Below are 25415 nucleotides of genomic sequence, written 5' to 3'. Positions count from 1 at the left end.
ATACTATATATATTAATAATTGTACCCAAGTGGTTCCTATGAAAAGTGAAAATTTGGTAGCAGTAATGATGTCAAATATATCATTCAGTCCAAAGGCTAAATATTCACTAGTTTTACTTTTTTAGGTATATAGGAAGAACAAAGTGTACAGGTGAGCCAGTTAATAATTAATTGTAAAAGAAATACTGAGAAAATGAAAGATAATAATCTTGTAGTCATGTGCTATTTAGTTTGAATTCTCTACAGAAGAACCTCAATTTTCAGTGCCACCTATCATATGCATATAAATAGATTAAAAGTCAGAGCTCAATAGACAGTACTGTCCAAATAAGATACATAATGGCAAAGCGGAAATTAGAATTCATAGGCTGACAGAAATGCTGGGCTGGCCCATGGTAGAACAATAATTTATTTTCTTTGGCTCAGATTTCAAGAGTTAAAGGTAAACCTTTAAGCTGCTCATTAGCATTTGTGAGCAACACCCCAACTAACCTCTAGAAATACTATTAAAACAGTAAGTGCAGTTGGAGAGGAGGGAGATGACTGACAGTGCTAATGATGCTTGAATTAACAATAGAAAAATGAACCCAAGTTGATCTAGAATTCTCTAATAATAATTTTTAAATTCCCAAGGTAAATATTCCAAGGTATACTGGCACACAGAAACAGAGAAACAAAAAGGGGAACTTTAAGCCTTTTACATAAAAAGATGAGAGCACTTCTTTATGTATTAAAAAATAAGGACATGCCAATGTGAGGTTATAAAATTGTGGTATACATTGACTACAACTATACTTTAAACATCCCAAGTACTCTAGAATACATTTTGTCATTCACAAGGTAATTAAAGCATTTATTAAGCAATCATAGATCATAGTGCACCCAGGACCTAGTTATGGGACACAAAGCTGAATGAACAGTGTTTTCTTTCTTCAATCACATCCATGTATTTCTAACAATATATAACTTCATTTGCAGATCATAGTCAACATGTAAATTTGAAGCTATTGCTGATCATGAAGCTTTATAAGTTTCCTATTGTAACAATTTACCATAAATTGAGTGGCTTAAAACAGTACAAGTTTATTAGCTTAGTTTGATAGATATCAGAAGTCTGAAAATAGGTTAGTGGGGCTATGTTATTCTGGAATTTCCTGGAAAAATCTGGTTCTTTGCCTTAGTCAGCTTCTAGAAGATTCCCTGTATCACTCCTACCTCTGCTTCCATTCTCACATTTCTTTCTCTAATTCTGACCTCTTATTACACTGGGCCCATCTAGATAATACAGAATATTCTCCCCATCTTAAGAACTTTATCTTAATCACTGTTCCCTTTAATAATGTCAGGTACCCATCCACAGGTTTTTTGTTTGTTTGCTTTGTTTTGTTTTTTTGTGTTTTTTTTTGTTTGTTTTTTACTGCTGCCTTTGCATCAAAGCCAGCTAGTGCATTTTAAATATAGAGGGTTAGCCTTTACTAATGAGAAAATTCAGATTTCTTAAGTAAGCAAAGACCTGATTAAGATGACCTAATACACAAACAACTGTTTTATTTATTATTTTAATCCTCACTCGAGGATTTGTTTCTTTTGATTTTAAGGGAGAGGGAGGAGGAAAGGAGAGAGAGAGAGAGAGAGAGAGAGAGAGAGAGAGAGAGAGAGAGACATCAATTTGAGAGAGAAACATTGATCAGTTGCCTCCCATATTTACCCCTACTGGGGATCTAACCCACAACCTAGGTATGTGCCAAGATCACAGAACAATGCTCCAACTGACTGAGCCACCTGGCCAGGGCAAGAAAATTGTTTTCACACAATGTAGAATCTTTGCTTTCTTGACAGAAAACTTTTTAGTTATCTTATCAGAAGCAGACCAATAGTACAAGTAAACGCTGAATATTAAGTTTTAATACACTATTTATATTAAGCCTTATTTAAAAAATCACTTCTAACAAATGAATTCAATCTTATCCAGCTTGATCACACATAAAATTTCTTTCTCAAGATTTATTTTTATAAAAGATTTTTGAAGATGGTAGTGTAGGTAAACACCTGTATTCACCACCTCCCACAACCAAATGAAAATTACAATACAGAACAACCATCATCCAGAACCATGGGAAAGCTGGTTGAATGGAGGTCCTACAATCATAAAAGTAAAGAAAAAAGCACACTGAGGCTGGTAGGAGGTGCATAGGCATGGAATGGGATAGTCTGGCACCCACGTCTGCTGCTTTCTTAATTGGAAGGGAGATCTTTCTGTGGAGCCCACCTGGAGGACCAAGGGGTCCCATCTCCACACCAGACCCCCAGCTCATGGTCCCAGGGGTGGGAAAAGGACTACAAGCTGTAAAAACCAGTGCGGATTGGGGTTCAGTGACACAGGGGCTGCTGGAGACCCAGCTGTTCCTCTTAAAAGGCTGACACCACAACCTGAACTTACTAGTACAAGGTTCTGCTTCCTCTGAGCTCCAGCACCAGGGCAAGGCTCTGGGGAACACAGTCACATACCAGGAGGAATGAATTGTCTGGCATCAGGGTAGGAACTCAGGGGCGGCTTTCTCCCAGACTGGAGGTGCTTGAAGGGATCATTGTTCCTATGCTGGGACTTCCCTGGTTGGGTAGCAGGCATTACTGGCAGCCATTTCTGTTTGCTCCACCCTGGTGATTCCCTAAGATCCCACCTCATCCAATTTACAACCCTATCCAAGCTGTGTGAAGCAGCTTTTGCATATGAATGGCCTGGTCCTTGCTCAGGGTAAAATCTCTCAAACAAGCTGCAGCTGGGTCAGGGAGCCCCAAACCTATCAATAAAAGGCTCAAGACCCAGAACCAGCACCTGCCTGCCTTGATTCACAGCTAGGCCTCATCTGACCACTTCCAAAGCCGATACAAAGAGGAGGAATCTGCAGATCTCTCTGCAGCTCCTGCTGGGTGGCCTCAGGCAGTGGCTTACTTTGCACCTCCCTGGAGACCCAAGAGCCAGCATACCCAGTGGTCAGTGTCAGACCATACCAGATTACAACTCTACACATCCATAAGCAACACACTCAAGGGGAAGACTCAGTAAGCACCAAAGCCCTACTGAAGCAAGTCCTACTCTGGCACCGGGATCTGGGCTGCTTCCCTCCTCCAGGTGCTGGCAGGCAGCCACGACCCGGGCTGCTTACTTCTGGCTACCCGCAGGCACCTGGGACCTGGGCTGGCTTCCCTCGGGCCCCGGCTTCATCAGGAAGGATGTCCAGAATGATGTCTGGAAGATGTTCAGTCTAATTAGCATATTACTCTTTTATTATTATAGATGGCCCTTCGATAAGGAAGTAAAAGCTATCAGAGGACAATCACCTATAAGGGGTAACATAAGTCTTATTAAGTTATCAAAGAGACTTTATTTTGGGTCCCCTTTAACATTTCATTGGCTTTTTGCAACAAATCTGTCAATGAAGCTATTTTAGACTTTTTTGAAGCCTTATGGAGGCTCTTGCATTCCAATAAAATATAGGTATCTTATTCTGTATATTTGATTTGGAAGTCCTTGCTTTTAAGTGCACTTTTAAATGATCTCAACTAATTGGAATGCTTCTCATACTTGCTATTGTAATTTTAGGCTATAATATCCTTTAGGGCTGGCAGCAATTTCATAGGACCCCACAGTAAATGGAGTTTAGCTCACATTGCTGTTTGGCCATATTTTGAAGCTTCCAACCTAACAGTTACCAAGCCAACTTTTTTGGACATAAAATTTTTAGGTTGTCTTTAGTTAAGATTTTGCCTTTTTTCTTTTCCTTTCATGTCCTTAAGTATAGGACAATTGTATTTCCAATGTTCTGAGTTTTTATAATATCTGCCAATGTCCAAAGGCAAATTAGGAAGGGATCTGAATGGACTTTGGTTTTCATTCTCATTTCTGTCCTTCCATCTTATTAAGGGCTAGAGGCCCAATGCATGCAATTCACGCAAGGGACTTGGCCTTCGCAGCCCTGGCTGTCTCGCTGCCCCAGCGGCCTTGTGGCCCGGCAGCAGCCCCACCCCCCATCCACTGGTTGTTCCAGAAGGTGATTCCACCATCTGGTCTAATTAGCATATTAGCTCTTCATTATATAGCATATCTTAATGACTAGCCATTGTAACAATAAGAGAGATCTTTAAAAATTTTTCTTTCTTTTAAATTTAGAGCTTTTTCCAGTTGAAAGGATCCATTGTCTTGTCTTGATGACTCGGATCTTAATAGTGACTCAAATCAATATGAACACATGAATGCAAGAGGCATCCCCAAAGGAAAGTGCAAAAAGATGCAACCTTCAAAAGAAAAAGTTAATTCCCAGAGTTAGAAACAGCTATTCCAAAACACTGGGAATTATGTGTTCCCCTGTTTTTAATGGGGTGTTTAGATTCTCTAAACTCAGACCCACAGCCTACTCCACTACCTGCCAGATGTATATGCATCCTTTGACGGGGAGAAAACAAAAATGAGGGGCCCTGTTTTTAACATCTCTGGGAGGAAATGGATAGACAAAGAAAACTCCCTTGAGAGCTTGGAACGGCTGACCAGAAAGCAAGATGCACCCCAGCAGGTGCACTCACTGTATGGTGGAGGCCAGAGAGAAAGTATTCTCACTGCTCATAAACTAAGCTATCAGGACATATTATAAGATGAAAGGAGAGACACCCAACACACAGAGAAAAAGAGAATTAACCAAATGCAGGAGTACTAAGTAACCAAGAGTCACCAAACCCAAGAAACTAGTTTCACAAATATTTTCTCCTGCTAATCTGTATTTAGTAAAGAAGGAAGAAAAAGGACTCCTACCATTGTGCTTCCTCTGAACTCTGGAGACAGATATCTGGGAGTCTGATTTGGCAAGAATTCTTATCGTTTTGGCTGGCTCATGTTTGTGGTTCTGGGATCTCTCTATTGCAGCAGCTTTAGGGTGAGCAATGCCCAGCAGTAAGGTATCAGTATTTTCAAATGCCTGTTGCAGAGAAGATATTCTCATAATGTGGCTGCTATAACTTGGTATAAAGTAATAAGGAAATTACATCTTTTACCCAAAGGATGCATTATAAGGAATTCATTTTTATATCTATATAAAAAGATACAGAAAAAATATTGCTTCTTATACTGTGATATACAAATGAACAGTCTGTCCCTTTTTTTCTATACAAGTCTATCTGCTAAATGTTATTAATATACAGTATGTAAAACATAATGATTCATAGTAAACAGAGGAAAATTAGTATATTTGCTCTAAAAAAATAAATAAAATAAGATTCTGGCTAAAAGTTGTCAAGGTTTAGGATATGTAATAATTATATAGCAATGGCATAATAAAGCCTTTATTTCTATGCTCTTGTCCCCTCAAGACTAAGAAAATGAACACTAGCTTTAATTCCCCGGTTAGATTAAAAAGGGAGGTATAAAGATCAATATTAATAGAAACAATGAATTGATTTGTCTTTCTGCCTCTCTAGATAGACACACTTATTCATCTGGTTAGTCAACAGATATTAACTGAATGCATAGAAAAGCCAGACATAGGTGTGGTAGTGGTGCTACAGAGTCAAGTGTAGTATGATGCCTACTTATGAGTTAAGAGTCAGTGATCAAAAAATCTTCAACTAGAATGGAGCTAAATGTGAATTATAATCACAGGAACACAAGTGAAACTTAGAGTGCTTATAATAACAAGATGAAATAAAAAAAAGAGCAGAAAATTTATATTTTGTGTATGCTGTAATCTTTTTTAAAAAATCTTTATTGTTGAAAGTATTACATATGTCCCCTTTTTCCCCTATTGACCTCTCCAAGCCTGCCCCACCCCCCAACGCAGTCTCTCACCACCCTATTGTCTGTGTTACTGGTTTATGCATATATGCATACAAGTTCATTGGTTGATCTCTTCCCAACCCCTGTCCCCTGCCTTCCCTCTGAGGTTTGAAAGTCTGTTTGGTACTTCTGTCTTTGGGTCTATTTTTGTTCATCAGTTTATGTTATTAGATCCCACATGAGTGAGATCATGTGATACTTACCTTTCTCTGACTGGCTTATTTCGCTTAGCATAATGCTCTCCAGGTCCATCCATGCTGTTGAAAATGGTAAGAGTTCTTTCTTTTTTACAGCTGGGTAGTATTCCATTGTGTAGATGTACTACAGTTTTCTAATCCACTCATCTGCTGATGGGCACTTAGGCTGTTTCCAAATCTTAGCTATTGTAAACTGCCCTGCTATGAACATAGGGGTGCATATATTCTTTGATCGGTGTTTCTGATTTTTTAGGGTATATTCCTAGAAGTGGGATCACTGGGTCAAATTGGACTTGTATTCTTAATTTTATTTTTTGAAAACTCCATACTGTTTCCTACAGAGGCTGCAACGTCTGCATTCCCATCAGATGTGGACGAGGGTTCCCTTGCCAACACTTGTCATTTTGTTGATGATAGCCATTCTTACAGGTGTGAGGTGATATCTCATTGTCGTTTTGATTTGCATCTCTCAGATGATTAGTGACTTTGAACATTTTTTCATATGCCTCTTGACCTTCTGTATGTCCACTTTCAAGAAGTGTCTATTTAGGTCCTTTGCCCATTTTTTAATTGGATTGTTTATCTTCCTTTTGTTAAGTTGTATGAGTTCCCTATACATTTTAGAGATTAACCCCTTATTGGATGTATCATTGGCAAATATGTTCTCCCACGCAGTGGGCTCTCTTGTTATTTTGTTGATGGTTTCTTTTGTTGCGCAGAAGCTTTTTATTTTGATGTAGTCCCATTTGTTTATTTTATCTGTAGTTTCCATTGTCCTAGGAAACGTATCGGTAAACATATAGCTATGACATATGTCTGATATTTTGCCGCCTATGGATTCTTCTAAGATTTTTATGGTTTCCCATCTTATGTTTAAGTCCTTTATCCATTTTGAGTTTATTTTTGTGTATGGTGTAAGTTGATGGTCTAGTTTCATTTTTTTGCATGTATCTGTCCAATTTTCCCAACACCATTTCTTGAAGAGACTATCTTGACTTCACTGTATTCTCTTGCCTCCTTTGTCAAATATTGGCTTGGATCGATTTCTGGGTTCTTTGTTCTGTTCCATTAGTCTGTATCCCTGTTCTTATGCCAGTGCCAGGCTGTTATGAGTATAGAGGCTTTGTTGTATAACTTGATATCTGGTATTGTGAACCCTCCAACTTTGTTCTTCTTTCTCAAGATTGATGTGGCTGCCGAAACCGGTTTGGCTCAGTGGATAGAGCGTCGGCCTGCGGACTGAAAGGTCCCAGGTTCGATTCTGGTCAAGGGCATGTACCGTGGTTGCGGGCACATCCCCAGTGGGGAGTGTGCAGGAGGCAGCTGGTCGATGTTTCTCTCTCATTGATGTTTCTAACTCTCTATCTCTCTCCTTTCCTCTCTGTAAAAACTCAATAAAATATATTTTAAAAAAATATTAAAAAAAAAGATTGATGTGGCTATTCAAGTTCTTTTTTTTATTGCATGTGAATTTTTGAAGAGTTTGTTCTAGATCTGTGAAATATGGCATTGGTATTTTAATGGGGATTGCATTGGATCTATAGATTGCTTTGGGTAGTATGGACATTTTAATGATATTGATTCTATCAATCCATGAACACGGTATATTCTTCCACTTGTTTAAATCTTCCTCAATCTTTTTCAATGTCCTGTAGTTTTCAGAGTACAGATCTTTTACCTCCTTGGTTAAGTTTATTCCTAAGCATCTTAATTTTTTTTGTTGCAATGGTAATGGGATTGTTTTTGTAGTTTCTCTCTCTGAGAGTTCATTATTGGTATATAAAAAAAGCCATCAATTTCTGGGTGTTAATTTTGTTTCCTTCTACATTGCTGTGTATGCTTTAATCTTAATTGGGAAAAAATGGGGGAAAAATAACAAATTGGAATATTATAACCCAATATTTTCAGTGCTCAAAAGATTCCCTTTTTATGAACTTTATATTAACTACTGCTGGGTGAAGATGGATAAATATGAATTAGCAAATATTTAATTATATATACTTCGATTCACATTAATTTAATCAGTAGTTCATTCATTACATATTTATTAAGCCTCTGCTATATTCCAGGCGGTGGGAATACAACCTGAAACAAAAAAAAGTAAGGCCAGAGACAGAGAAGCATAGATCAGACCATCAAACCTCAGAGGGAAGGTAGGGGAGGGTGGGGGTAAAGGGGAGAGATCAACAAAAGGACTTGTATGCATGCAGAGAAGCCTAACCAATGACACAGACACCAGGGGGGTGAGGGTATGAGGGGGGGGGGGGCGGTGTGGAGGTAACAAGGGGATAAGGACACATATATAATACCTTAATCAATAAAGAAAAAGTAAGGAGTTTGCTTTCTTGGAGTTTACATCCCAGGGAACTAATATAATATGTTCTGACACTCCACACACTTACTACATTTTCATGCTAATCTCGGCCAACAAGGACAGTACTAAAAAAGATATGTTTCAGGCTGGATATTCTTCAACTCTGTACTTCTGTGCAAGGACCTTAGGCAGCTCCGTCACTAGGCGTGCAACCTTACACACGGCACTTCAACATCAGGCCTGTTTCCTCCTCTGTAAAAGGGACGCAGGGGCAGCTGGGCCCTCCTAGAGACTCAATGAGGCCATGTGCGTGGAACGTTCAGCAGTGATTCGTACTAAGGCCTTTGCTCTGTGGTTCCAAAATGAACCTGCTTATTGGAACCTGGGGATCTTTAAAAACCTCTCAAACCCTATTTGCCCATTTGTTAACCCTGATCTCTAAGGGAGGGACGTCGGCGGCTTCAATTTGCAGATTGGGTTACTGATGCCTCCTGAACCCAAGCATTTGTCCATCTACCTGTCTTGACCGTAGTTTAATGAAAGTCAGATCACCGAGGCCCGAGGGGAAGCTGTGCGCGGGGACACTCAGGCCCGCCGGGGGCGCTGGGCGCGGCGCAGAGGCCTCCGGCCCGCGGAGAAGGAAGGTCCGCGGCCGCGCCGCTCCCCGGGGAACCGCGCCTGCCCGGCGCTCAGCTCCGGGGGCGCCGTCTGCCTGCGCGCCCTGCACCCCTGCGCGTGTCCGCCCGGCACCCCGCGACCCCGCCCGGCGGCCTCCGCAGCCCCAGGCGCTTCGGTCGGGAGCGAGCGGGACCCGCCGCCATGGAGCCCGGGCCTCTGGGCGCTTCCGGGCCCGCGGAGCCGGGGCCTCGCGTGCGCGGCGGGTGCGGCGCGGCCCCGGCGGCCCCGGCCTCCTCGCTGGCGGTGGCGGCCGTGCTGCCGGCGGGCGGGAGCGGGGAGAGGATGGGCGTCCCCACCCCGAAGCAGTTCTGCCCGGTCCTGGAGCGGCCGCTCATCAGCTACACCCTGCAGGCCCTGGAGAGGTAACCCACGCCGCCGTCCTGCTCCCGCCGCCCCCGCCCCCGCCCTCCGCCCAGGCCCGCCCGCCGCCTTCCCCGCGGCTGCCCTCGCGCGGGCGCCTTCTCCCGGCGGCCGAGGGCCCACTGCCCGCACTTCAGAGACGGCCAGCTCTGCCCTGTGACAGCGGGGCCCGGGGCCAGGCCTTCGAGCGGCGGGGAAAGCCTGCTCGACAAGAAGCTGGGCTGAGGGTGCATGGGGTGGGGCAAACGGTCGTTAGTTCTACCTGTGGCCCCAGGAGGAGAAGCTGGGCCAGGAGGCCTCTTGTCCCTGTCCGTCCCTCCTACAGCCTCGCACGTTCTCGCCTTCCCATGCCTAGGCTTTCTCCCTGAGGCGCATGCGCGCGGGCCTGTGCGCATTCATTCTACCCATGCGTTCGCCAAGGCCAACTGAGCGATTCATAGAAGATACTCTGCTGATTGCTAGGTGTTGAAGGTGGACTGAAGAGAATGTAATCCAAGCCTTTTTTTTTTTTTTAAATATATTTTATTGATTTTTTTACAGAGAGGAAGGGAGAGAGATAGAGAGTTAGAAACATCGATGAGAGAGAAACATCGATCAGCTGCCTCCTGCACATCTCCTACTGGGGATGTGCCCGCAACCAACGTACATGCCCTTGACCGGAATCGAACCTGGGACCATTCAGTCCGCAGGCCGACGCTCTATCCACTGAGCCAAACCGGTTTCGGCCTAATCCAAGCCTTTTTAAAAAATATATACTTTATTGATTTTTTACAGAGGAAGGGTGAGGGATAGAGAGAAACATTGATGAGCTGCCTCCTGCACACCCCCCACTGGGGATGTGCCCGCAACCAAGGTACATGCCCTTGACCAGAATGAACCTGGGACCCTTGAGTCCGCAGGCCAACGCTCTATCCACTGAGCCAAACCGGTTAGGGCAATCCAAGCCTTTTTTAAGAGGGAGGGAGAGGGAGACAAAAACATCAGTGATGAGAGAGAATCAACAACAATGGGCTGCCTCCTGCAAGCCCCTCACTGGGGATCAGCCTGCAACCTGGGCATGTGCCCTGTCCGGGAATTGAACCGTGACCGCCTGGTTCATAGGTCCACGCTGAGCCACACTGGGCTGATTTTTTAGTATTTTAATGGTTGAAACAGATTTAAGGGTTCTACTTTGAGGCCAGCACATGCCTTATTTTATTAGGAAGATGGGCTGATTAGCTAGTTGGGGAAATGAAGGAGAGAGAGGGATGGGATGAAGAGGATTAGAGGAGCTGTAGTGTGGAGCTAAGGAGATGAAAAGGGGTATGCCATTTTATTAGCCTTGTTTTTAGCATTGGGTAATGAATGTGAGGGAGCATGGGGTGAGGCTGGAGGGGGGAACACAGGGATTGCAAAGGTCCACGTTCGTGTTGTTGAGGTGTTTAAGCTTCTTGAAGCTAGTGGGGAGCTACGATAGTATTTTAAACCTTGGATTGATGTGAGATGTTTGAATTAAAGATAGATGGCATCTTTTAGCATAGCCTTTTCTGGCAGCTTTAAGGAAAAGGAAGTTAGTGAGATTCTAGTCAAAGGATAGTAGCACCCGCCCGCCCCTCTCCCCACAATGCTTTCACACACGGAAGAAGCCAGGGGGCCCAAGTTGCTTTGCATATTGTTATTTTACTTTTTTAATATTGTCATTTGGAAAGTGGAATTGTAAAGAGCCCTAATCACCCTTGATTCATGTAATCTGCCCTGTGGTTATATCTGAAACTCATAAAAACATTGAAACAGTTCCAAGTGCTTCCTCTCTTCCTTCTGTGGTGTTCCATTTCTCTTAGTAGTTGAGGCTGGGCTCTTTGAAACCATTGTATGGACCAGGCACCTACAATATTCTGGTGTGACAGACATTGTGACAGTAGCTCATTTATACAGGTAATCTTATGGAACAGAATGGATCTTGGCCAGCAGGATTTTTGTCTATTTAGTAATTAGATATAAGGGAGTGTATTTTGACATTTAACTTTTTTTCTAGGAAAACTTATGTATTGGTTTGCATGTTTGCATCTTAACTTAGAGGCAGCCTGAGATACGTACTAAAAAAATACAAATAAAATAAAACCAACTTTTAAAGTAAAATAATGTTCTTAGAAGGCCTTTTTTATGGAAAATAAGGCAATATTTGTTTTCCATTCTTATTTAATTGATAACAGCAGTCATAAATCCTAATGGTAACTAATCAAAACCTCCCTTTTGAAATATATCAGGGCTCATTTTTCTCACTATTACAATGCATGAAGAACTATGGAATATTATATTTGGGGTATGCTTCAGGAAATCCTTGCAGACCTTGCATTACAGGAGTGTATGTATTGGTGCTTCTAAGCTATTTGCCAAATGGAAGCCATTCTCTTGGTAAAAGTTGGGATCCATACATGGCTGATAGTTTTCCCTACAGCCTGGTGCTAAAAGGCCTAGGCTATTTCATCCCCTGAGATAAATTTTGCAAGTTCAAATAAGGAAAGGAAATGGAAGCGTAGAATGTCTCTTAGTTTTTCCTCTTTGGAGAAATTATGCATGCTTACTACTTATTTAAAGTGTAGCACAGCTCTCAATGTTCTATATTAAAGGAGCTGTAATTGGGTGTCATCATTGTCAGTCATCCAGGTGCTATTAAGAAGGTTTCAGCTCTCCTTGCTCTTTAAGAGTTGTGAGTATGTGATGTCCAGAGTTTGCCTTTCATAGTTAGGATTTTCCTTGCTCAAGCTTTGCCATCTCTCTATAGAAGGTTGAGATGTTTTTATGAGTAATCTTTATTACTTAGTTCTTTCTTGACTAAGAAATTAAAGAAATTAAGGAATACTTTTTGAAAAAGAACCCTTATGAGTTGATTTCTTTTTTTTTTTTTTGGAATTTTGAACCAACAAATTTTTTAGGGTTTAGGATTGAGAAGGAGGGCACCCTCTAAGTTCGACCCCAAATTTCTGAATTAGGGTAGGAAAATGTGAAAAAACATGAACAGTATTGCTTTTTTTTTTTTTTTTTTTTTTTTTTTTTACTTTTTATTAAAATATATTTTATTGATTTTTCACAGTGAGGAAGGGAGAGGGACAGAGAGCTAGAAACATTGATGAGAGAGAAACATTGATCAGCTGCCTCCTGCACACCCTCTCCACTGGGGATGAGCCCGCAACCAAGGTACATGTCCCTGACCAGAACCGAATCTGGACCCCTGAGTCCGCAAGCCGACACTCTATCCACTGAGCCAAAGCAGCTAGGGCGAGCAAATACTTTTTACATTTTGGAAAATAACACCTTATCAGGTGTATCATTAGCAAATATATTTTCCCATAAAGTGAGTTCCCTTTCATTTTGTTTATGGTTAATTTGGCTGTGCTGAATATTTTTAGTTTGATGTAGTCCCATTTGTTTTTTTTTTTTTTTTTATTGCTTAAAGTATTACAAAGGGTATTACATATGTATCCATTTTATCCCCCCGCCCTAGACAGTCCCCTAGCCTCCCCTATCACCCAGTGTCTTATGTCCATTGGTTATGCTTATATGCATGCATACAAGTCCTTTAGTTGATCTCTTACCCCCCTACCTCCTGCCCCCCAACCCTCCCCGGCCTTCCCGCTGCAGCTCGACAATCTGTTTGAGGCAGCTCTGCCTCTGTATCTATTATTGTTCAAAAGTTTATAATGGTCTCTATTGTCCACGAATGAGTGAGATCATGTGGTATTTTTCCTTTATTGACTGGCTTATTTCACTTAGCATAATGCTCTCCAGTTCCATCCATGACGTTGCAAATGGTAAGAGTTCCTTCCTTTTTACAGCAGCATAGTATTCCATCGTGTAGATGTACCACAGTTTTCTAATCCATTCATCTACTGATGGGCACTTAGGCTGTTTCCAGATCTTAGCTATGGTGAATTGTGCTGCTATGAACATAGGGGTGCATATATCCTTTCTGATTGGTGTTTCTGGTTTCTTGGGATATATTCCTAGAAGTGGGATCACAGGGTCAAATGGGAGTTCCATTTTCAGTTTTTTAAGGAAACTCCATACTGTCTTCCATAGTGGCTGCACCAGTCTGCATTCCCACCAGCAGTGCACAAGTGTTCCTTTTTCTCCACATCCTCTCCAGCACTTGTCGTTTGTTGATTTGTTGATGATAGCCAGTCTGACAGGTGTGAGATGGTACCTCATTGCTGTTTTGATTTGCATCTCTCGGATGATTAGTGACTTTGAGCATGTTTTCATATGTCTCTTGGCTTTCTGGATGTCCTCTTTTGAAAGGTGTCTATTTAGGTTCTTTGCCCATTTTTTGATTGGATTGTTTATCTTTCTTTTGTTAAGTTGTATGAGTTCCCTATAAATTTTGGAGATTAGGCCCTTATCAGATATGTCATTGGCAAATATGTTTTCCCACACAGTGGGTTTTCTCGTTGTTTTGTTGATGGTTTCTTTTGCTGTGCAGAAGCTTTTTATTTTGATGTAGTCCCATTTGTTCATTTTTTCTTTAGTTTCAAGTGCCCTAGGAGCTGTATCAGTGAAGAAATTGCTTCGGCATATGTCTGAGATTTTCTTGCCTTTGGATTCTTCTAGAATTTTTATGGTTTCCTGTCGTACATTTAAGTCCTTTATCCATTTTGAGTTTATTTTTGTGTATGGTGTAAGTTGGTGGTCTAGTTTCATTTTCTTGCATATATCTGTCCAATTTTCCCAACACCATTTATTGAAGAGACTATCTTGGCTCCATTGTATGTTCTTGACTCCTTTGTCAAATATTAATTGAGCATATGGGTTCGGGCCGATTTCTGGGCTCTCTATTCTATTCCATTGATCTATATGCCTATTCTTGTGCCAGTACCAGGCAGTTTTGAGAACAGTGGCTTTGTAATACAACTTGATATCTGGTATTGAGATCCCACCTACTTTGTTCTTTTTCAGGATTGCTGCAGCTATTCGGGGTCTCTTTTTATTCCAGATGAATTTTTGGAAAGTTCGTTCTAGATCTCTGAAGTATGCTGTTGGTACTTTAATGGGAAGTGCGTTGAATTTATAGATTGTTTTGGGTAGTATGGACATTTTGATGATGTTGATTCTACCAATCCATGAACACGGTATGTTCTTCCATCTGTTTATGTCTTCCTCTATGTCTTTTTTCAACGTCCTGTAGTTTTCTGAGTAGAGGTCTTTTACCTCTTTAGTTAAGTTTATTCCTAGGTAGCTTAGTTTTTTCGGTGCAATGGTAAACGGGATTGTTTTTATAATCTCTCTTTCTGAAAGTTCACTATTGGTGTATAGAAATGCCTCAGATTTCTTGGGGTTAATTTTGTATCCTGCTACATTGCCAAATTCATGTATTAAGTCTAGTAGCTTTTTGATGGAATCTCTAGGGTTTTGTATGTATAATATCATGTCGTCTGCAAATAAGGACAGTTTTACTTCCTCTTTTCCAATTTGGATGCCTTTTATTTCTTCTTCTTGCCGAATTGCAATGGCTAACACTTCCAGTACTATGTTGAACAGGAGTGGTGAGAGGGGGCATCCCTGTCTTGTTCCTGTTCTTAGGGGAAATGGTGTTAGTTTTTGTCCGTTGAGTATGATGTTGGCTGTGGGCCTGTCATATATGGCTTTTATTATGTTGAGGTATGATCCTTCTACTCCCACCTTGCTGAGAGTTTTTATCAAAAATGGGTGTTGAATTTTGTCAAATGCTTTTTCTGCATCAATTGATATGACCACGTGGTTTTTTTCTTTCAATTTGTTTATGTGATGTATCACGTTTATTGATTTGCGGATATTGTACCATCCTTGCATCCCTGGGATAAATCCTACTTGGTCGTGGTGTATGATCTTTCTGATGTACTGCTGGATCCGATTTGCTAAGATTTTGTTGAGGATTTTGGCATCTATGTTCATGAGGGATATTGGCCTGTAATTCTCTTTCATTGTGTTGTCTTTACCTGGTTTTGGTATTAGGGTGATGCTGGCTTCATAGAATGAGCTTGGAAGTGTTCCTTCCTCTTGAATTTTTTGTAGTAGTCTGAGGAGGATAGGTTTTAGTTCTTCCTTGAATGTTTGGTAAAACTCCCCTGTGAAGCCGTCTGGTCCTGGGCTTTTGTTTGATGGAAGCTTTTTGATGACTGCTTCAATTTCTTCCATAGTTATTGGCCTGTTGAGATTTTTAGATTCTTCCTGATTGAGTTTTGGAATGCTGTATTTTTCTAGGAATTTGTCCATTTCCTCCAGGTTGTCTAGTTTGTTGGAGTAAAGCTGTCCATAGTATTTTTTAACAATCATTTGTATTTCTGTGGGGTCTGTTGTTATTTTGCCTCTATCGTTTCTGATTTTATTTATTTGGGTCCTCTCTCTCTGCTTCTTGGTGAGTCTGGCTAGAGGTTTATCAATCTTGTTTATCCTTTCAAAGAACCAGCTCTTGGTTTCATTGATTTTCTGTATTGTTTTTTTGGTCTCTATGTCATTTATTTCTGCTCTAATCTTTATTATCTCCTTCCTTCTGCTCACTCTGGGGTTTTCTTGTTGCTCTCTTTCTAATTCTTTGAGTTGTAGAGTTAGATGATTTACTACCATTTTTTCTTGTTTTTTGAGATAGGCCTGTAGAGCTATAAACTTCCCTCTCAGGACTGCTTTCAATGTGTCCCATAGGTTTTGGATTGTTGTGTTTTCATTGTCATTAGTTTCCAGGATGTTTTTAATTTCTTCTTTGATCTCATTGGTAACACAATCAATATTTAATAGCATGCTATTCAGCTTCCAGGTGTTTGAGTATTTTGGGTTGTTTTTATTGTAGTTTATTTCTAATATTATGCCATCGTGGTCTGCGAAGATGCTTTTTATGATTTCAATCTTCTTGAATTTGGGGATACTTTGCTTGTGACCCAATATGTGGTCTATTTTTGAATATGTCCCATGAGCACCTGAGAAGAACGTATATTCTCTGGCTTTGGGGTGAAGTGTTCTGAAGATGTCTATTAAGTCCATCTGATCTAGTGAGTCATTTAGGATTGCTGTATCTTTGCTGATTGTTTGTCTATAGGACTTATCCAGTGCTGTCAATGGTGTATTAAAGTCCCCTACTATGATTGTATTGTTGTCGATCTCTCCTTTGATATTTTCCAGGAGTTTTTTTATGAATTTGGGTGCTCCTACATTGGGTGCATATATGTTTACCAGGGTTATATCTTCTTGTTGTATTGATCCCTTTAGTATTATGAAGTGGCCTTCCTTATCTCTTGTTAAGGCCTTCACTTTGAGGTCTATTTTGTCCAATATAAGTATTGCTACCCCAGCTTTCTTTTCCTTTCCATTTGCCTGAAAGATATTTTTCCATCCTTTCACTTTCAGTCTGTGTGAGTCCCTTCTAATGAGGTGGGTTTCTTGTAGACAGCAGATGTATGGGTCATGTTTTTTTATCCATTCAGCCACTCGATGTCTTTTGGTTGGAGCATTTAGTCCGTTTACGTTTAAAGTTATTATTGAAAGGTACTTGTTTGTAGCCATTTCTTTTTGTGTGTGTGTGTGGCTGTTTTCTTTCTGAGCTTTTTATTTCTTCTTTTTATACCAGTCCCTTTAGCATTCCTTGCATTGCTGGCTTGGTGGTGACAAACTCCCTTAGTCTTTTTTTGTCTGTGAAGCTTCTTATTTCCCCTTCAAGTTTGAATGATAGCCTTGCTGGATAGAGTATTCTTGGATTCAGTCCTTTGCTTTGCATCACTTTGTAAATTTCAGTCCATTCTTTTCTGGCCTGATGTGTTTCTGTTGAGAAGTCATTTGACAATCTAATGGGAGATCCCTTGTATGTAACTTTCCGTCTCTCTCTTGCAGCCTGTAAGATTCTCTCTTTGTCCTGAACATTTGCCATGGTGATTATGATGTGTCTTGGTGTGGGTCTTTTCGGGTTCACCTTGTTTGGGACTCTCTGGGCTTGTGTGACTTTTTTCTTCCCCACCTCAGGAAAGTTTTCTGATATTATTTCTTCGAGTAGGTTTTCTAATCCTTGTTCATCTTTCTGTTGTTCTGGTACTCCTATTATTCGTATGTTGTTTTGTTTCATGTTGTCCCAAAGCTCCCTTAGGCTCTCCTCCTGTCTTTTAATTTTTTTCTCCAATTGCAGTACATTTTGGGTGTGTTTTGCTTCCTTGTCTTCTAATTCACTTATTCGGTCCTCCGCTTCTCCTAGTCTACTGTTGATACTTTCAATGGAGTTTTTCATTGCAGCTATATCACTCTTCATTTCTTCTTGGGTCTTACTTAGGTTGTTGATTTTTTCATCTGTTTCTTCTAGCTTCTTCCATATGTTATCGATTTTTTCATCTGTTTCTTCTAGCTTCTTCCATATGTTATCGATTTTTTCATCTGTTTCTTCTTGCTTCTTGCAGAGGTTGTCGATTTTTTCCTCCATCCGGTTTATGCACTCTAGGATCCTTATTCTGAATTCTTTATCTGTCATGTTGCATGCCTCTGTATTACTTAGCTGCTTTTCTGGAGAGTCCCCCTTCTCTTTCCTTTGGGGGTTTCTTTGTCTACCCATGTTTGATCTCACTGACATATCTAGACGTTGAGTTGTTCAGTGGTTGCTCCCTTGGTGGCAGTGACTCCTTGGTCTGTGGTTGCTCTTCGGGCGGTTGCGGTAGCAGCTGCTCTTCAGTTGGCAGCAGCTCCTCTGGTGGGTGCTGTTCACAGCTGTGGTGGCTCTTCCGGCTGGTGGGGCGAGGTTTCACGTACAGCTGCTGTTCCTCAGCAGAGGATGAGGTGCTCAGGAGGTTGCTGTTGCTTGGATCTGCTGCGTTGATTTAAAGGCACAAAATACAACACAACAAGGCACCACGTACCAGGCACTATACACAAATATATTCACGATATTAATAAACCCAATTAAAGGTGACCACCTGAATTAAGAGAATTAGGGGATAAGGAAGAAGGAAGAGAAAAAGATAAAAGAGAAAAAGGAAAAGAAAAGTAGGGACCAAAAAAAGGGAGTGCAAAAATGAAATTGGGAAAAAGGAAGGGGGAAAATAAAAGCGAGAAAAGAAAAGAAAAAAAAAAAAAAGAGCGAAAAGAGAGAATGAAGTGGAAGAGGGAAGAGACTTTTTATATGAGGAGAATACTCCTATAGAACAGCCATTAATCCCAACAAATTCCAGCAACAGCTCCCTGGATATGAATGCAAACTAGAAACAACCAATAATATAACGATGAAAATAGAATGGTGAACACTAATCCCAAAATAAAATAAAGAAAAAATAAAATGGCACTTTAAAAAATGGTAAAATGGTAGCAGTAATAATACTGGTTAAAAATAAGAAGGTAGTAATTAAAAGGGTAAAATCAGGTGATGGAAAAAGAAGAAAAGAAAGAAAAGAAAAAAAGAAAAAAAAAAAGAAAAAAAAAAGAACAGAAAAAAAAAGAATGAAAAAAAAATTGGTTTCTTAGTTAAAAAGTGAAAAAAGAAAAAAAATTGCAGTAGTGAAGGTCCTTCGTTTCTTCTATTCTTCAGTGTGGCTCGCCTTAGACCTTCCAGGTATTCAGGAGAGTGTTGAGTTTCCCTGCGATATACTGTTCCTCTGTGTTGTAAACCACAGTCCTTATTTTAAAGCATGCCGCATTTATTTCCCAGACTGCCTTATTTTGTGTTTAGCAAAGAGTCAGTTTGTGGGTCAGCCTCTGGGTGTCAGTGTTCTGGGGTTGGCCTCTGAGGCTATAGGGCCTCTCTGTCCAGTGGAAGTTCACTGCCCAGAGCTGACTGCGTAATAGTTAGTTACCGGCGCTATGTTGTTGCTGGGATTGAAAATCCCCCTATAGGCCAGACCCCGTTAACTCCCAGGGACTGATCAGGTTATCTTAATCCTTGATCTCGTACAGGGTGGAATCTGGGTGTGGCTGTGCTCCTTGCCTGGGGGCTGGGGGGAGGAGACTCCCTCTCAGGAGCGGGTGGCTGCCCCAGTCCCGGGCTCTGGGGTGTCTCAGCACTCAATTCACTACCACCTCTCCCGGCTCCCCCTCTTTCCCCAGTCTCTCCCCAGATTCCACTCCCCAGCACACTCTCCCTCTCTTCAGCACAGGTGAGTGTCTGTATCCGAAATGTCCCATGAACAGGATTCAGTGAAAACAAACAAACAAATGCCGGCCACGGAAACGGGGAAGGCTTGGTTTCTGTAAGCTTCTTCTCTTACCGGGACTGCATGGTCAGGTCAGCTCTTCAGGCTGCCCCCTTTAGGCTCAGTCCTCCGTGATCACAGAACCCAGCTCTCAATTTCCCTGGCGGCGCCAGGAATCCCGCGGTTCTCCTTTCCCCCGTCAGGGGCTGTGCCTGTCCCAAGGGACGCGGCTGTCTGCCACGCGGTCTCCCTCCGACTCTCTGGGCTCAGAGGTCTGTCAAACTTTCCTGCCCAAATCCCTGGTTTTTTTACCTTTCCAGGGGAGTTCTGCTCTTCCCGGCTGCAAACCCTCTCACCAGCTGAGCAATTTCGCCAATTCGGTGTGAGTGTTACTAGCTTCAGCTGCTCGTTCCATTTGCTCCGGGACACGACCTGGGACACGTCTGCCTATATCGCCGCCATCTTGGTTCAGATCTCCAGTATTGCTTTTTAGCAATGCCATTTTCACCTGTTAATTTCCATTCCTTCATTTACCCACTCAAAGGGACTAAAAATATATAGCCATTTTTAGTGAATGCAAGAGGAAGTAGAGCAGATAAAAGATAAAGCTCTAGAAGAAAGAAAGGTGATAAAGGAATGTTAACAAATCAGATTTAACAGACCCAAGAAAGTGGAAATTGAAGCCCTCAGCTAGAACATCCATGTAGAAGCAAGTTGATTGGTCATAGAACCTTTAAATGGTTCAGGAATTAAAGGTACATATATTAGAGATATACATAACAATATCTTCTATATATATAAAAGGCTAATATGCAAAGTATCCCCTAGGGCAGAGGTGGGCAACCTTTTTGTGAGTGCGTGCCAAAACCAGCAAAATCTCTGACTCAAAATTCTTCTGCGTGCCAACCCTAATTTTTTGAGAACATGTTACACCTACTTGATATCTCTTAAGGTGTATGTATGTGAAGAACCTTGAAGAAATAATAAAATTCATTTGAGCGACAAAAACACAGTATATGATGATGAAAAATACATTTATTTTTTAATGTATACATGTACACTGATAGTCCGACAGAAAACTTTATGACTCCGTTTGATATTATCAGTGGGACTTTTACTGCTGCATCACTGATGACAGAGGTTTTACATCAGGTTTATATTTCATGACCTTCAGAGATATGCACGAGCATATCTCTTTCATCCATCAGGCTACTCCTATTAGGAGACTTAACAAAATTCATCACTGAGAACAAAGATTCACAAGCGTATGTGGATGAAAACATGGAGAATAATGTGTTGCAAAGTTTTTTAAACAGAAAAAATTTTCTGGAATGGCATTCCAAGTCCTCAATAGTTCATTTTCGACACTTCTCTCTGGTACTCCTATCTCTAATCGCTTTTTTTCAATGTTTTCCAAGTCAACTCTAAGGTCAATAAATTTCTGCTTCCAAATTGAGCTACTCTGAAATTCAATTAACTACATTTCAAAGTCTATCCATGAAAACATTTGTAAGTTTAGTTCCTCCAGTTTCATGCTGTCTGGAAACCTCAGGAATTTTGCTGTCTCTTCCAGTTCTCTGAATTTTGCAAATCTTGAGAAGAACTGCTCAATAGTTGACTCGATGATATTTAAAAACAGCTTTTGAAGGCTTTGACAGTCTGTTCTGTTATCTTTTGGGAGGTCTTTGATGTGCCTCTTGAGGTTTGAGAAATATCTAAATCTCTCACCATCCACATCCCTCTTAAAGACTTCCAGTTTCTTTTCAAAAGCCTTTATGTAACCAAACATAACATCGTGTCTTGCCAGTTCCTTGTAATTTAACATTTAAGTCATTCAAATCTTCACAGAAATTTTGTAAATGGAAGATTATAAGAGAGGGTTTCATGTGCCAGCAAAAGTTACTGGCATGCCATGTTTGGCACGCATGCCAGGGGTTGCCCACCCCTGCCCTAGGGAGTTTGACCGGGAGACCAGGAGTTCAGTCGCTCGCTATGATGTGCACTGACCACCAGAGGGTGGTGCGGAATGAAGGAAGGCCCCAGCCGGCAGCGGGAAGGCCCCAGTTGTCCCTGATCACTGGCCAGGCCTAGAAACCCTACCTGTGCATGGATTTCATGCACCAGGCCTCTAGTGTTACATATAAAGAACCTGTTCATATATAATTTAGAAGTTGGAAGAAATATTGAGAGAAAAATCTATCTTTTGAATCAACTGAGTCTTCATATTGTTTTTGTTTGTTTTGTGTTTTCCTGCTGGTGAAATTGGAAACATACACATTTTTCTAGATTAGCCAAGTTCTACCTGTGTGTCATTTCTTAGATACCAGTTTATCAGATTAAATGAGATTCAAAAGAATCTCTGAACCCTTACAAACTGATGTATTTTGCTAAAGGTTCTATCTGGACAAATATATGTCTAAATCAGTTGCGTTGAGGTACATTTATTATAATTATCCATTATGTACATATGTATAGACATGTAGAAATGTGTATGTATATATATGTTCATATATGTTCTATATTAATCTTATGCAACTGGTCGTTCAGATCTGTACATTATCGGTATGATTAAAAGAATCAAGAATAACAACTAATTTTTAGGTTGTACTAGAAAGAAGGGCTTTTCAGAAGTTGATTAAAGTTTTTAGGAGTTTGAAAATTTCATTTTGGCTTTTTAGAAGGAATTGCAATATAAATTATTGAACCACAGATTATATAACTTGAAGAGAACTTTGATTTTTCTCATTTTACTAACAAGGAACTGAGATCAAGGGTATTAATCTCTTATATAATTATTACTTTATGACTTGAGTTTCTAAAAGGAAATGTTGCTCTAAGAAAAGAAATCATGGGAAAGTGGTATTATTGGCAGGGGCATAAAGCTCTGACAGTTAAATTGTAAAATTGGCTCACAACTGAGAGACTCATACATCTAAATTTTACTTTAAAAAAAAAGTCTTTTCAGATCTAAAGGAGGAAGTAAAAATTTCTGCCAGTAATCTAATTTTTGGCTTTAAATATCTAAGGAAAGAAAGCATCATTAAGGAGAGCTAGACAACCTGGACTAGCTAAACAGATTAAAATGGCAACCACAACAAAAGCAAGTTAAAGATGCAAATTTTGGCTTATTGAGATTTTTGGCAGTGGCAGTGGGCTGGGTGGGGTTATAATTCTTCTGATAATAGATTTGAACAATATCTGGCATAGCCTTCCCCATAGCTCTTGAAGTTTCTCCAATTCTCTTAGGTGGGGGACACTGCTTAAGATAACTTGCTCCTTGATAGGGTCCCATGCTCATCAAAACCTTATTATAAATTGGCTTCCCATACAAATCTTCTGTAGGAGGAAAATGTGCTATCCCACTAATAAAAAGCATTCCAGATCCTGTGAAAGTAATGCATATCATTTTATATTAAAACCTTGGTATTCTAATTCATGTTTCAATCCTTCATTAGTTTGGTTAATATGAGTTAGTCTTCTTGAATTTGGTAACTCCAGATGAATTTGAAAAAAAAAAATGTCTTATCCATTTATATGTGTTTGTTATGGAAATTATATTTTGTGATTGAGATTGGGTTGCTTTCTTACCACTTTGAAAATCAATGAGAGCCCAATTTTACTAAGTGTTTAAGACTCCATGGTATGTCTTTCAGTCTATTAATTTATGGATTATATGATTTTATGTTTTCTCCTTGTCTTTCATTTTTGCTTTCTGTGCACTTAAAAAAAAATGTTCTCTTCAATATTTCTGAAACCACTGCAAATTCTGTTAGAACAAGATAGAACAGAAATAAATACATAAATGTTAATCCAAATGAGCAATGTTGATTGCTTGAATTAAGCTGAAAGTAGGAATGGAGTAGGGAAGCCAGGAGAAATATTTAGACAGGAATTGACAGGTTTTAGTGATTAATTGGATAAGGGATTCAGAAATAGAAAGGCATTTAGGAAGCTTTTAGTTGATTGATTGCTCAGATAGATGAATTTGACTTTAAAAAATTTTGTCTTAATGCTTCATTAATAAAAGGGTCAGGTCTGAGTCAGAGGAAGGAATGGGTCTATATTTTGTACAAAAAAAAAAAATACAAAAAGACTACATTTTGTAGAGATCAGTGTTAAGTTCCCAGTGGCTCTCATAAGGCTCCTTCAACACTAAAGATAAGATCAGGACTGGTGGACTCGGCCTGACCGCTGGAAGCCTTCATGGGCAGTAGTACGGAGACTTGACTGGTGAAGGCAATCAGAAACCAGCCCTTTTAAACAGATTCAACATTTTGCTTCTAAAATATCAGGATGGGTTCAGAGAAATGGAAATCCATAAATTAGGGCCACAGTACAATCTAGAAGACTGTCACGGCAACGAGTCAGAGCTGCCACTGTCCCTAGGGGCCAAACTTTTTGGCCTCAAGACAGTACTTTAGAGGTGTTAACAGGGCCCGATTTTCCATCTGTTTCTTTTTAAAAACATTTGTTTAAATCATCTATTTTCAGCTGATCTTCTTAAACTATCTGAGCAGAGTGCTTCTCTAAATATCTTATTCTAGGAGAAAATAACATCTGAGATATTATATTTTTTTCCAAAAATATCTGTAGGTGTAATGGAGCTTGTGGTTAGGTTTGTAGCTTTCCCATGGAATGTGCTAGGAAGGAAATACTCAGGAGATCTTGATAAAACCCAGACACAGGGGGTTCAGTGTGGACTTGCCTTCAGCTAAGGAGGTCAACCAGATCCATTTATTCAGCAAATATTTGTGCAGTAGGCACTGTGTGAGGTACTTAGGTTCTTTCTCCGTTTCATGATTCTACATTATTAAATTTTAATACTGTGAAAGGCTCTTAATTCTATAACTAGGAAAGAATGTGAATAAATCCTCAGAAACACAAACAGTATTTATAAAGGCTTGCAATTTCTGGGGATATGCTTGGGTTGCCGAACAAAACAGCATAATAAGCCCATTATCTCCAAGAATGGTCTAAAATGGTGTTTTCAAACTTTTTTTATTGTGACCTGTTATAAGAATTACACTTTGATTCATGACTCAATGACAAACACATAATTATTATACACACTCTCACATTGGAAAGAATTTCATGAAAACAACCTATCTTTACTATTTGCTATGCATTCTAATTTTTCTATTAACTTCTAGTTCATTTACTCGGAAATATTAGTCTAATCTTACTAAACTGACTTTATAGCACACTAGTGGGTCCTGAAATCTGCAGTTTGAGAAACACTGGTTTAAAACACTTTTCTATTTTAGAACTTCATACAATTGTGTGAAATAACCTAAAGCCAGGAGTTTATCTGTTGGTAATTATTTACATCCATCTAGTTTGCTTTCTGTCTGATGGACCATAGATGATTATTTTATAGCTATTTTAAGACATTCTGGTAAAATTGGGATTTACCTTTGGGAGTTCATTCATTAATTCATTGAACAGATATTTGAATGACTACTCTATGTCAAGCAATGTCCCATCATCTTTCTCCCTCTTAATTGTTCCATATATTAACATTTAATTCAAATTAATTTTTGATTAAAAACAGCATTATTATGTCTTTAAAAGTTGCTTTTAACCTATTTTTCTGGTAGACTATAATATGAAAAGCAACAGAAATGAATAACAGGGTACAGGTTAAGCTCTTGCCTTATGAAACAATCCTGCCCACTGATTTAGTTGGGCATGCGTTTATAATTTCTCTATCTTAAAAATAAGCTTAGTGTGATGTTGTATTAATAAACAAGGCAATCAGTACATCATAGTTGCTGTTTCTACTATTAATATTACTGAAAGTTTAGTAGGTGCCAGGCCCTGGGGCAGGGGTGGGCAAACTTTTTGACTTGAGGGCCACAATGGGTTCTTAAACTGGACCGGAGGGCCGGAACAAAAGCATGGATGGAGTGTTTGTGTGAACTAATATAAATTCAAAG

At 40.1% G+C, this 25415-nt stretch overlaps 2 protein-coding genes across 4 annotated transcripts in view; one reads left to right on the top strand and one right to left on the bottom strand.

Moving 5' to 3' along the window:
- Nucleotides 1-9730, bottom strand: part of LRRC72 (leucine rich repeat containing 72) — a 115594-nt gene extending 105864 nt beyond the window's left edge. For both annotated transcript variants that reach the window (XM_059712470.1, XM_059712471.1), the window contains exons 1-2: nucleotides 9636-9730; nucleotides 4808-4970 (exon numbers count right to left, since the gene is read on the bottom strand). In XM_059712470.1, coding sequence (XP_059568453.1) covers nucleotides 4808-4810 — 3 coding nt within the window. In that variant the 5' untranslated portion in view covers nucleotides 4811-4970; nucleotides 9636-9730. The remainder of the gene's footprint in view (nucleotides 1-4807; nucleotides 4971-9635) is intronic.
- CRPPA (CDP-L-ribitol pyrophosphorylase A) overlaps nucleotides 9009-25415 on the top strand; it is a 178065-nt gene continuing 161658 nt past the window's right edge. For both annotated transcript variants that reach the window (XM_059712468.1, XM_059712469.1), the window contains exon 1: nucleotides 9009-9375. In XM_059712468.1, the coding sequence (XP_059568451.1) occupies nucleotides 9155-9375 (221 nt within the window). In that variant the 5' untranslated portion in view covers nucleotides 9009-9154. The remainder of the gene's footprint in view (nucleotides 9376-25415) is intronic.

The sequence above is a fragment of the Myotis daubentonii genome, chromosome 10, assembly GCF_963259705.1.
Source record: "Myotis daubentonii chromosome 10, mMyoDau2.1, whole genome shotgun sequence".
NCBI classification, from domain to species: domain Eukaryota; kingdom Metazoa; phylum Chordata; class Mammalia; order Chiroptera; family Vespertilionidae; genus Myotis; species Myotis daubentonii.
The sequence above is the reverse complement of the archived record's forward strand: the minus strand, read 5'-3'. Positions and strand labels throughout refer to the sequence as shown.